Consider the following 11208-nt stretch of genomic DNA (forward strand, 5'->3'; position numbering starts at 1 on the left):
CAATCATGCAATCACAGCTCACTGCAGCCTTGACCTCTCAGGCTCCAGTGATCCTTCCACCTCAGCCTCCCAAAGTGCTGGGATTATGGGCATGAGCCACTGTGCCTGGCCTCAGGTGATTTTTATTCATATAAATTTGTGACCCACTGTGATGGTAGATGGAATGGCAGAATCATTAAACTTGGGCGCACACAAATCACCAGTGGCACCCATTCCCCCTCGGCTCTCTGGCTATTGCCCTCTGAAGACCCTAATGCAGTACACTGGGTGGGAACCAGACTCTGTATTTAATAAGCTCCTTAGAAGAATAGGGTATACGCCAAAATGTGAATACTCCAGTACTCAGTTTTTTTGATGATAAGAATCACAAGTAGCACTTGTTAAAAATGTAGCACTTTGGGCCCCTTCCAAAATCAACTGGATCAGAATCTCTGGAGCAGGAACCTGGGGAGATGAATATTTAAGAAGTATGTCAGGTCCTTCTTATTGTGCAACAAGTCTGGGAAACTTTGGGCTAGATCACAAACTTGGATTAAACAGTTCTGAATTCCAATTCTATATGGCAATGGGCATGCCTCAAAGTCTGCATCTAGAAAATGGGAGTGAGAGTACCACTGCATGGAGGTTATACAAGGATTAAATTAGTCATTGGAGGAGTTTTGAGTTCCTCGAAGGTATGAGTTATGACATTTGAGTCTTTGCAAAATTTCACAGAGCCCAGTGCAGGGCCTTGCAGAGGAGAGGACAGGAGTAACAGTTCAGGGCTGGAAGGGCTAAATGTTTTGAAGCCCATCCCTCCATCTGATGATTCAGTCTGTCCACAGCACCATCTACACGCAGATCACTGCCTTCTTATCCTGCACCTCCCAAGGCAGCCCTATCCACGGCAACTCTCATGAGAGCAAATTGGAGGCAGGAACTGTATGTCTGTGATTTACAGCAACAGGCATTGGGACAGGGATGGATAATAATGTTGATGGGTAAATGTCTAAGTGAACAAGTGTAGAGCCACCAAGCACAGATGTGCAGAGTGTGTATTGCATAATCCTAGGGAATGCCATTTGCATAGACCTCAGTGCTGAATTGGCATTCTCCATCCCCCTTATTCTAAATAACATGTATCTTTACCTATTTATTATGTTTATTGTTTGTTTTTGGTTACCCCTTCACCCACTAGAATGGAAGCTCCCCCAGGCCAGAGATTTTTGGTTTTTGTTTACTGCCTTATCCTCCAATACTTAGAATAGTGCCTGGCCTGTGATAGGTGTTCCATGAATATTGATTGAAGAAAGTGAGAAAAAAATAGTGAAGGCAGTGAGGAATGTACACTAGGGATCGTTCAGGCTTTGCTCTCATTCACTAAGTATGTGTTACATCAAATCATTTTGCTAGATGCTAAAGAACACAGGAAGAAGATTACAATAATATTGTAATCATAATATTGTCTTAAAAAAGAAATCCAGAATCATATTAACTTAATCAATGAGTAATTATTGTTAGTTTATGGCAACAGAGTTAAAATTACAAACATACCGTGTCTGGAATGCAGTTTGCTCTCAAAATTCTTGTAAACCTTCTTCTACGTCATTTTGAGTTAGTTAGGACAATGAATTCTGCATTCTGTTTTTGTTTTTGTTTTTTGAGACAAAGTCTCACTCTTTCTCTCAGGCTGGAATGCAGTGGCGTGATCACAGCTCACTGCAGCCTCGACCTTCTGGGCTCCAGCAATCCTTCCACCTCAGCCTCCCTGGTAGCTGGGACCACAGGCATGCACAACTGCATGCAACTAATTTTTCTATTTTTTGTACAGGCGGGGTTTTGCCGTGTTGCCTAGGCTGGTCTCAAACTCCTGAGCGCAAGCAGCTTCCCAAAGTGCTGGGATTATAGGTGTGGGCCACTGAGCTCAGCCTATTCTCCACTCTGAACACCAAGAAACTGAGACACAGAAGTGAAGTGTCTTGTTGAGGCAACAGAAAGGTTCAGAAAAGACACTGGTACAAGAAAAAAAAAAATGGACCTGGATTGTGCTTTTAAAAAATGATTACCTTTTAACACTCTACTCAGCATCCCGTTCACAAGCTCTGTCAGGTTAAGTGCGGACAGATCGATCGACCTTGCAGGCAGCTCTGAAAGAGATTCAGAGATAATGTCACTGGCAGGCTTTTCTCGGCAAGAGAAAAAGTTCCTCATTTCCAAACTTCAGGCAGATATTCAACTTGTTTGCACATGTGCAGAACACGAACCAAGTGCCAGGCACAAGGGATTCCAAGTCAAGACGAGGGTCCTGACCTCAGGAGGTGACAGTCAACAGAGTGACAAATATAGATAAGAGAAATCCCAATGAAGCACAGAAAACATAAACTTTTAGTGACAATTGCATCTCTGCATTTGGAGAGACTCGGGCAGAGGCGGGCAGATCACGAGGTCGGGAGATCGAGACCATCCTGGCTAACATGGTGTAACCCCATCTCTACTAAAAATACAAAAAAATTAGCCAGGCATGGTGGCAGGCACCTGTAGTCCCAGCTACTGGGGAGACTGAGGCAGGAGAATGGCGTGAACCTGGGAAGCAGAGCCTGCAGTGAGCCGAGATAGCGCCACTGGACCCCAGCCTGTGCCACAAAGTGAGACTCCATCTCGAAAAAAAAAAAAAAAGGTGTCTCAAGCATAATGGGAAGCCCAAGGGCATTCATTGCAGGAGTTCTTAGCAGCTCTGTGTTTGAAAATAAGTACCCCGTGTAAAAGTGGGGTCCACACACCCTGGCTGAGCGTTGACATCACCTGGAAATATATATATATTTTTAATTACACGATTCCAGTACCTGGGCTTCATCCTCAGAAATTCAGAGTTAATAGGTCCAGGATGTGACCCAGGATGGAGGGAGAAATCTCCCAGGTGTAGCAGGAGTGGCAGCGTGCAGTGAGTGGAGTTAAAATTCCCGTTTCCTCCGGCTATTCCTTAATGATTTGGAAATTGACAAGGCGCGGTGGCTCACACCTGTAATCCCAGCACTTTGGGAGGCCAAGGTGGGTGGATCACGTGGGATCAGGAGTTTGGGACCAGCCTGGCCAACATGATGAAACCCTGTATCTACTAAAAATATAAAAATTAGCTGGGTGTGGTGGCCGGTGCCTGTAATCCCAGCTACTTGGAAGGCTGAGGCAGGAGAATCGCTCGAGCCTGGGAGGCGGAGGTTGCAGTGAGCCAAGATTGTGCTATTGCACTCCAGCCTGGGCAACAAGGACTCCATCTAAAAAAAAAAAAAAAAAAAAATTTGGAAACAACAGATGACAAGATGGAAATAGTTCTTAATGCTCCTCTTTATTCAAATGTTGTCTTCTTCAACTTTTACTTAATGATCAGATAATGATTAGAGAGATGACGTTCTCTCCACTGTGGGAAAGAACAGAGGTCCAGAGAAGTGGAGGAATTGCTCTGCAGCCCAGACAGACAACCCAAGGGATTTGGGGGAGTGGCACTCACCCGTCGTAGCAAGAAATGCCACCCCCTTCTCCTTCCTCTCTTCTCCTCTAAGGCCAGACACTGGGAAGGAAACAGTTTTCATGAGAAAAATGCAAGAGATCCAGTTCCTACCCCCAGGAATGGAAGAAGCCTTGGAAGCCTCTTTGGCATCTGCTCTCCGTGTGAGAGTCACTGGCGGACACTGAGGAAAGGCAGATCCCAGACTCTTCTGCATGGCACTGATACAGATTCTAATCTCTGTGGGGTGGGTGTGGCCTAGAAATACATATTTTAATAAATAAGCCTGGTGATTCTGATACAGGGGGTCTAATTTACCCCACTCCTTAACCGAGTAGGGAAACTGAGGCCCAGAGAGGAGAAAAACCTTGCTTAAATTTGCACAACTGAGCAGTGGTGATAAAGGGCTAGAACTCTAGAACTGTAGAGCATGGCCAAAATATTAGGCCTCTTGCCTACTTAGCAAATTTCATGTGACAAAAGGAGAAAATGTCAGAGAAAAATTTGAAATTTCAAAGGCATTCATTCATTCATTCTTCATTGGTTCATTCAACAAATATTCACTAAGGGCCAAGCAATATGCTAGGCAATATGAAGTGGTAAAGGGGAATGAACCCGGTCTCCAGCTCCATGGGGCTTCCTGTGTGTGATTTGGTCAGGGAGGAGAAGACTCACAGGTTGTGACCAGAGAGGAGTGTCAACACGGTGTGGGAGCACCAGCGCACTAGCCTGGTGTCAGGGGATGGAGAAGGCCTTCTTGTGGAAGTGACGTTAAGCAGAGACAAGAAGGATCAGTTATTTTGGATCACGTGCTATAGAATCACCCTGCACTTGTCACTACAACTGTTGGAGTGGTCATTTTTCATGTTATACCTGGATGGAGAAGGTGCATTATTTTACATTTTACTTTATTAAATTAAATGAGACAGAAGCGACGTATCTTGTCGGGGTCACAGAGAGGTTCAGGAAAGAAGCTGGTACAAAAAAAGCTAGTATCACATGTAACATGAAAAATGACCACTGCAACAATAAGTACCAGTAGGATGGAGAAGGTGCTGTATTTTACGTTTTCATTTTGCAAATGGAAAACAACAAGCCACAGAGTCTGAAAAATGTGCCCTGCATTACAGAATAAGTCAGGATTTAGGGCTGCCTAGGAATGTCCCATCTTTTTCCTTCTTAACATCTTTATTTCCAGACACTGAAATAAAAGTTCTCATGAATAAAATAGTAACCTGAAAGTACAGCCTCAAGCAATTCATAACATCCTTAGAAATCAGCTTGTCCAACACTTTGAAGAATGGATAAACTGAAATCCCCAAACTTGATTTGATGTACCTAAATCCCATATTGGGCTAGTGTCTAAGATAAAATCAGAAAAGAGCAATCTCAACTCTTTGTCCATGTTCTTCTCCCTCACTTCTTTTTATTTTACTTTCAAATTTAATTTAAATTAATTTTATTGAAAAACACTTAACATGAAATCTACCCTATTAATTAATTTTTTTTTTTTTTGGAGATGGAGTCTTGCTCTGTCGCCCAGGCTGGAGTGCAGTAGTGCGATCTCACTGCAACTTCTGCCTCCTGGGGTCAAGCGATTCTCCTGCCTCAGCCTCCTGAGTAGCTGGGATTACAGGTACATGCCACCACGCCTGGCTAATATTTGTATTTTTAGTAGAGCTGAGGCTTCACCATGTTGGTCAGGCAGGTCTCAAACTCCTGACCTCATGATCCACCCACCTCAGCCTCCCAAAGTGCTGGGATTACAGGCGTGAGCCACCACGCCCAGCCCAATTAACAGATTTTTAAGTGCACAATATAGTATTGTTACTGATCGTTACTAGGCTGTGCAGATCTTTAGAACTTACTCATCTTGCGTAACTGAAATTTCATTCTCATTGAACAACAAACTTCCCATTTCCGTCTCCTAAGCCCCTGATGACCACCTTTCTACTCTTGGCTTCTGTGAGTTTGACTATTTTAGAAACCTCATGAAAGTGGTATCATGCAGTATGACTTCTGCGACTGATTCATTTCACTTAGCTTACTATCCTCCAGGTTCACTCATGTTATCTCATATGGCAGCGTTTTCTTATTTAAGACCGAATAATATTGCATTGTATGTATATACTGCATTTCCTTTTTCTGTTTATCCATCAATGGACATTTAGGTTGCTATCTTCTGCTTTTCGGATACCACGTTGAAACTGAGTCAAGTCAGCTGTTGCCTGCTTAAACCAATTTGGCGTTTTACCAATTGCCAAGCTTTTTGGTTAAATATCAGAGCTTCTGGTGTTAGAGGTAGGTGGGGACTCTAACTTCCCTTCGCCATATTTTAACAGGGCTACTGGAGGCAAGGGGCTTATGTCACAACAAAAGGAAGTCTGAGACAGATGTAATTAAGCAGGGCAAATGCTGCCAACTAGCCAGCTCTCTAGCTTGGGTGAGGCCACTCCAGCCCCTCAGGCACCCGCATGGCACTTTACCTGCACAGTCTACTCTGCACCAGCTGCTATAAGATCTGCCGGAGGCACCAATCAACCTTGCTTGTGACCTGCCAAGGCAACAGAGTCCTCCATGCAGGTGAGAGACCAGGGTTATGTCAGTTCGGGGTCTCCAGGCAGCAGGGATGCCCCAGACTACCAGGCTGGCAGGATTCCTATACCTTTCCAGCCAGAATGGTGGGCCCTGTGTCGTCTTCTTCACTAAGCACCATTTTTTTTTTTTGCACCATTCCTTTCACCAAGGAAAGAGTATTTCTAGCACTCCTTTTTTTAAATTACAAATCCTTGGGTTGATTTTGATAACAATATTTGAAGTCTGAAGTAAACACCAGTGGAGCACAGATTTTTGAACAGGATGTAATACAGAGCATTTTTCAAATAAGTTCCCTGACAGATTACAAAAAGATATCTTTCTATTTTTGGATGAAAAGACCACCATAATAATATCTTTAAAATAGAAGTTTCCTGGCATTTTTTGTACTTCTTAATGCTTAGTATTTTATCACTTTTTATCCTTCATGATTACCTGTGGGGCAGGAATAGTTGTTCCCATTTAAGGAGAAGAAAATTGGAAGCTCTACTAAGAAAAATATTTATGGAAGGTTATCCTACTTACACACAATAAATTGGCACAATTGGTGCTTTCAGGAAAGGGAAGCTGTTGGCTGGGGGAGCATTTTAACTTTATACACTTTTGTACCTTTTGCTATCTGAACTATGTGAATGTACTAATTTAAAATAAATAGGAATATAAAAATGGTCCAGGTCTGGTGGCTCACGCCTGTAACGCTAGCAGTTTGGAAGGCTGAAGCGCGTGGATCCCTTGAGCTCAGGGGTTCAAGACCTGCCTGGGCAACATGGTGAAACCCTGTTTCTAACAAAAGTACAAAATATTATCCAGGTGTGGTGGTACATGCCTGTGGTCCTAGCTATCAGGGGGCTGAGGTGGGAGAATCTCCTGAGCCTGGGGGGTGGAGGTTGCAGTGAGTTGAGATTGTGCCACCTGACTCCCATCTGGGTGACAGAGTAAGACCCCATCTCAAATAAATAAATAAATAAATAAATAAATAAATAAATAAATGAATAAAAATAAAAAGTAACACAATTTCCATCAAAACTAAAACCAAAACCAAACCAAAAAATTGTCCTGCTTGTTTACTAAAATTTAGAAACAGAAACCTGTTCCCTGGCTCCTCTTGTCCTTTCTATGGCAATGTATTTACCATTGTACTGCAAAATCAGTTTCATAGCATCAAAAACGAAAGGCAAAGAAAGATGAAATTATTACAAACGTGATGATGGCAAGTAACAGTACCTCCCATTATAAAATCTTCTATCATCAATGGAATATCACAGTCTTTGTGGATTTATTAAGATCACAAGGATTCAATGAACCATAAAGAAACGAGCAGCTCACAGGAACCATTGTTGTGACTATTAGAGTGTTAGATGTGGATATAATCGCTGTCTTATCAGTAGAGAAAGTAAGTCTTGGGGAAATCAAGGAATTTGCCCAAGAACAGTCAGCTGAAAAGGAGCCCTTATCACCCACTTACTTGTTGTAGGTAAAAAGGTCATTCCCTTCTCTTTCTTGGCTTCTCCTTTGATGCCAGATACTAAAGTAAAAAAGGTTTAATCAGAGAAATTATAACCAAGACATAATATCAGAGATAATTTGATTCAACATACCCATTTTACAGATGAGAGAATTATGATCTGGGGTTGTGAAGTGACATTTAGTCCCACATCTAGTTTGTTCATTCATTTAATCATTTAGTCATCAAATATTTGTTGACCAACTACTAATGATGGATGGTGCTATTGAGTGCCGAGTGTTTGCTAGGCATTGTGTGTGCTGGAAAGGCAGACACATAGGAAAACAACATTGAATACCTTGAAGGGAACGGTAAGGGTGTGTAACAGGGGGCTGATCTAGTCTCAGGAATCTGGAAGCCTTCCCTGAGAGGGGACGTTGAGCTGAGCTCTGAAGAATGAATAGCATTTGAGAAGGATTTAACTAATTGGGGGAATATTTGATGTATAGAGAACAGCACAAGCCCAGTGTCTGAGGTAGGCATGAGTATTACTTTAAAGAATTGAAAGAAGGCCAACAGTGATAGGGGCATAAAGAATGAAGGAGGTGGAGGTGGTAGGAAGCAAGGATGGTGAGGGAGGCAGGGTCACGCAGAGCCTGAAAAGGACCTGGTGCACTACACAGAGAGAAGTAGGAAGTCCGCAAATAATTTGGGGCAGAGGGAGAGAAAAGAGGGAGGAACTTGGAAGATGACATAACAAGATTTATGAAAAGATCACTCAGGCTGATTGGTGGTGAATGGGTCATGGAGAGACAAGAGGAGAAGCTGGTTTGGAAAGCAGTCTCATGGTCCAGGAAAGGGAAAATAATGTTTTGGACAAAGGTGGTAACAGTGGAGGTGAAGAGAATTCTTTTGCATAGATGGGACTTAAATGCAAAAAGTCAAGGGAACAACAGAAGTGGGGAAGTTAATCTTGTCATTTTGAACAAATTCATTTGGATTCTGGGCAGAAATGTTGGCTACTGAGGTTCTCTAAAGCACAGTGAATACTCCAATTTATTATACGGAACAGATACTTCCAGAACTCCAACCAGACCCACCTGTGTTCCAAAGGGACAAGACACACGCCAGGCCCATGCACAGCCTCACTGGAGGACCACGTGACAGGAAGCCCAGCATGCTTGTGATACTCTGGCCCACCTGGAATGAAGCAAGCAAACACTTAGGAAACTAAGCACATTGATGCAGACCTTTGAAAACAGTGCATAAGGAATCATTAAAATTACAATCTGAAAAAGGCGTTGTACTAGGTTAGAAGAGGTTAGGAAGCTATGGTAACATTAACTCCACAATTTAATTGGCTTAACAACAAAAGTTGATTTCTTGTTTGCAGTATGTATTCACTGCATTTTGGTGGGGAACTCTGTTCCACACAGTCTCTCAGGGACTCCAGTTAATGGGGCTCCACTATCCTGTAGTTCTCCGTGTGGCAACTGTAGCCTCCTTAGACTTTGATTCACTGGGACACTGGAAGGGAGAGAGCTGTGGGATTATGCACCAACTCTTAAGTGCTTTGGCGGGAAGCAACACATTTGCTTTTGCTTGCAGCCCATACCAAAATTACTTACATGACCCTGCATGACTGCAGGAAATCTGGGAATGTAGAGGGGGACACATACATATTCAGGGAGCATTTATGTTTCTTCCATGGGTTTCCTGGCTGTTGAGATGGGAAATATCCCTCAAATACAGCATCACTTACTCTGATAAACAGGAAAACATATTATCATAGGAGTATATGTGTTCACAGTCTCCTTCCTTCTCTGCAGCACTCTGTGCCTGCCATTCTCATTTTGCATTTGCCATGCAAAATCACCATGATATTTACAGTTGCAAAACTGAGACTAAATTGAATAATGGCTAACATTTATTGAGCACTTTCTGTGTGCCAGATGCCACACAGAACACTGTCTGATGCATACTTGATAACTGCACAGTCTTTCTGTGTAGGTATAAATGTAATGACAATTTAAATACAGGCTGCACAGATACGATTTGAAAAGAGGAGAAATTTACAATTGGTAGAGAATTGGATTTATCTGGAAGGTGAATTGGGCGGGAAGAAAACTCAAGAGAATGTGTGCTTGAATTGGAGAAAAATGTTGCAGGAAGGGAGCATCCTCAGGGCAATTGCATTTTGAGAAGTGCTGCTGTCCTTTAGGAATGGGAAGCCCCTGTGGAATTTTCTTAAAAGATCCCAGAAACATTTAAATAGCTTTTTAATTATTGATAGATATGTGACTGGCATTTGTTCTAGATGCCACCCCACACAGAGACAGGTCTTACAAGGAAGCAAGAAGCTGGGGCTTTCTTGGAATTCGCCTATTCTCATAAGTCTGGTTACTCTCTGAATATCGATTTTCCTCATCTGCAAAACAGTTAAGAGAACTCTCACAGGGTCTTTGTGAGGATTTAAAATAATGAATCCAGAGCATTTAACCCAGTGCCTGGCACATCGTTATGCTCACAGTACATACCAGGCATCAAGCTCAGGCTGGAGACACACGCACAGAGTAGACACTGCCACTTCCCTTGAGCTGTTTAGTAACTTAGAAGATGTAGACACATGCCCAACTAATTCACACTCAAGGCCGGCTGTGCTAAATTCTCCACTGAGAGAGAGAGAGACAGGGAGAGAGAGAGCGAGCACCTGGTGAAGCCAGGACTTAGCGTTCTCTCCAGCAAAGGGTGACAGGGGGTGGAAGTGGGCAGGCAATTCCTGCTGAGTGAGGATTCTTTCCTTTGGCACCTCAACCGCTGTGCAAACATTATCTCCCCTTTCTGAGCCTCGTATGTAGAATGGACAGAGTCATAGCTACTTTGAAGTTATTTTCGTGAAGATTAAATGAGACAATGAAATATAGTGCTTAGTACAATCTCCAGAATATTGTAGATATTAGGAATCTTAATTTCTTTCTCATTCTCTTATCTTTCTCTCTTTTCTCTTCTTTCCCCCTTCTTCTTCTGTATCTATTTCAGAACTCAGCATCATACCAGAGAAATATGGAATGAAAAGATAAAAACTTATAGTAGAAAAACAATTATTTACATTTATATAATAGCTACAAATTTCTCTCTTTTTGACTCTTGCTTCATTATGTTAACCATCCTCTTCCATTTATTAAGAGTAAACATTCTAAGATTTATTTATTTTTATTTTTATTTTTTTGAGACAGAGTTTCGCTGTTGTTGCCCAGGCTGGAGTGCGATGGTGCGACGTCGGCTCACTGCAACCTCCGCCTCCCAGGTTCAAACGGTTCTCGTGCCTTAGCCTCCTGAGCAGCTGGGATTACAGGCATGCACCATCATGCCCAGTTAATTTTTGTATTATTAGTAGAGACAGGGTTTCTCCATGTTGGTCAGGCTGGTCTCGAACTCCCAACCTCAGATGACCTGCCCACCTCAGCCTCCCAAATTGCTGGGATTACAGGCACGAGACACCACGCCCGGCCAACCTGCTAAGATTTATTACTCGAAGACTACAATTCCTACTGATACTCTTCTTGGAGAAAAATGCATTTTTACTTCTCCCTGGTTTTTTAATTCTTTGTCATTGGCCAAGTCAACTGTATGTGTGGATTAAGGTTGTCAGATTTAACAAGTAAAAAACACAGGACACCCAGTTAAA

At 42.7% G+C, this 11208-nt stretch overlaps 1 protein-coding gene across 1 annotated transcript in view; it reads right to left on the reverse strand.

Moving 5' to 3' along the window:
* Positions 1 to 8699, reverse strand: part of HHLA1 (HHLA1 neighbor of OC90) — a 36555-nt gene extending 27856 nt beyond the window's left edge. Inside the window, exons 1-4 of the mRNA XM_032758504.1 lie at positions 8621 to 8699; positions 7542 to 7601; positions 3485 to 3544; positions 2046 to 2126 (exon numbers count right to left, since the gene is read on the reverse strand). Coding sequence (XP_032614395.1) covers positions 2046 to 2126; positions 3485 to 3544; positions 7542 to 7601; positions 8621 to 8699 — 280 coding nt within the window. The remainder of the gene's footprint in view (positions 1 to 2045; positions 2127 to 3484; positions 3545 to 7541; positions 7602 to 8620) is intronic.
* Positions 8700 to 11208: the final 2509 nt, after the last annotated feature.

Source organism: Hylobates moloch, unplaced genomic scaffold (genome assembly GCF_009828535.3).
Source record: "Hylobates moloch isolate HMO894 unplaced genomic scaffold, HMol_V3 SCAFFOLD_9, whole genome shotgun sequence".
Taxonomy (NCBI): Eukaryota; Metazoa; Chordata; class Mammalia; order Primates; family Hylobatidae; genus Hylobates; species Hylobates moloch.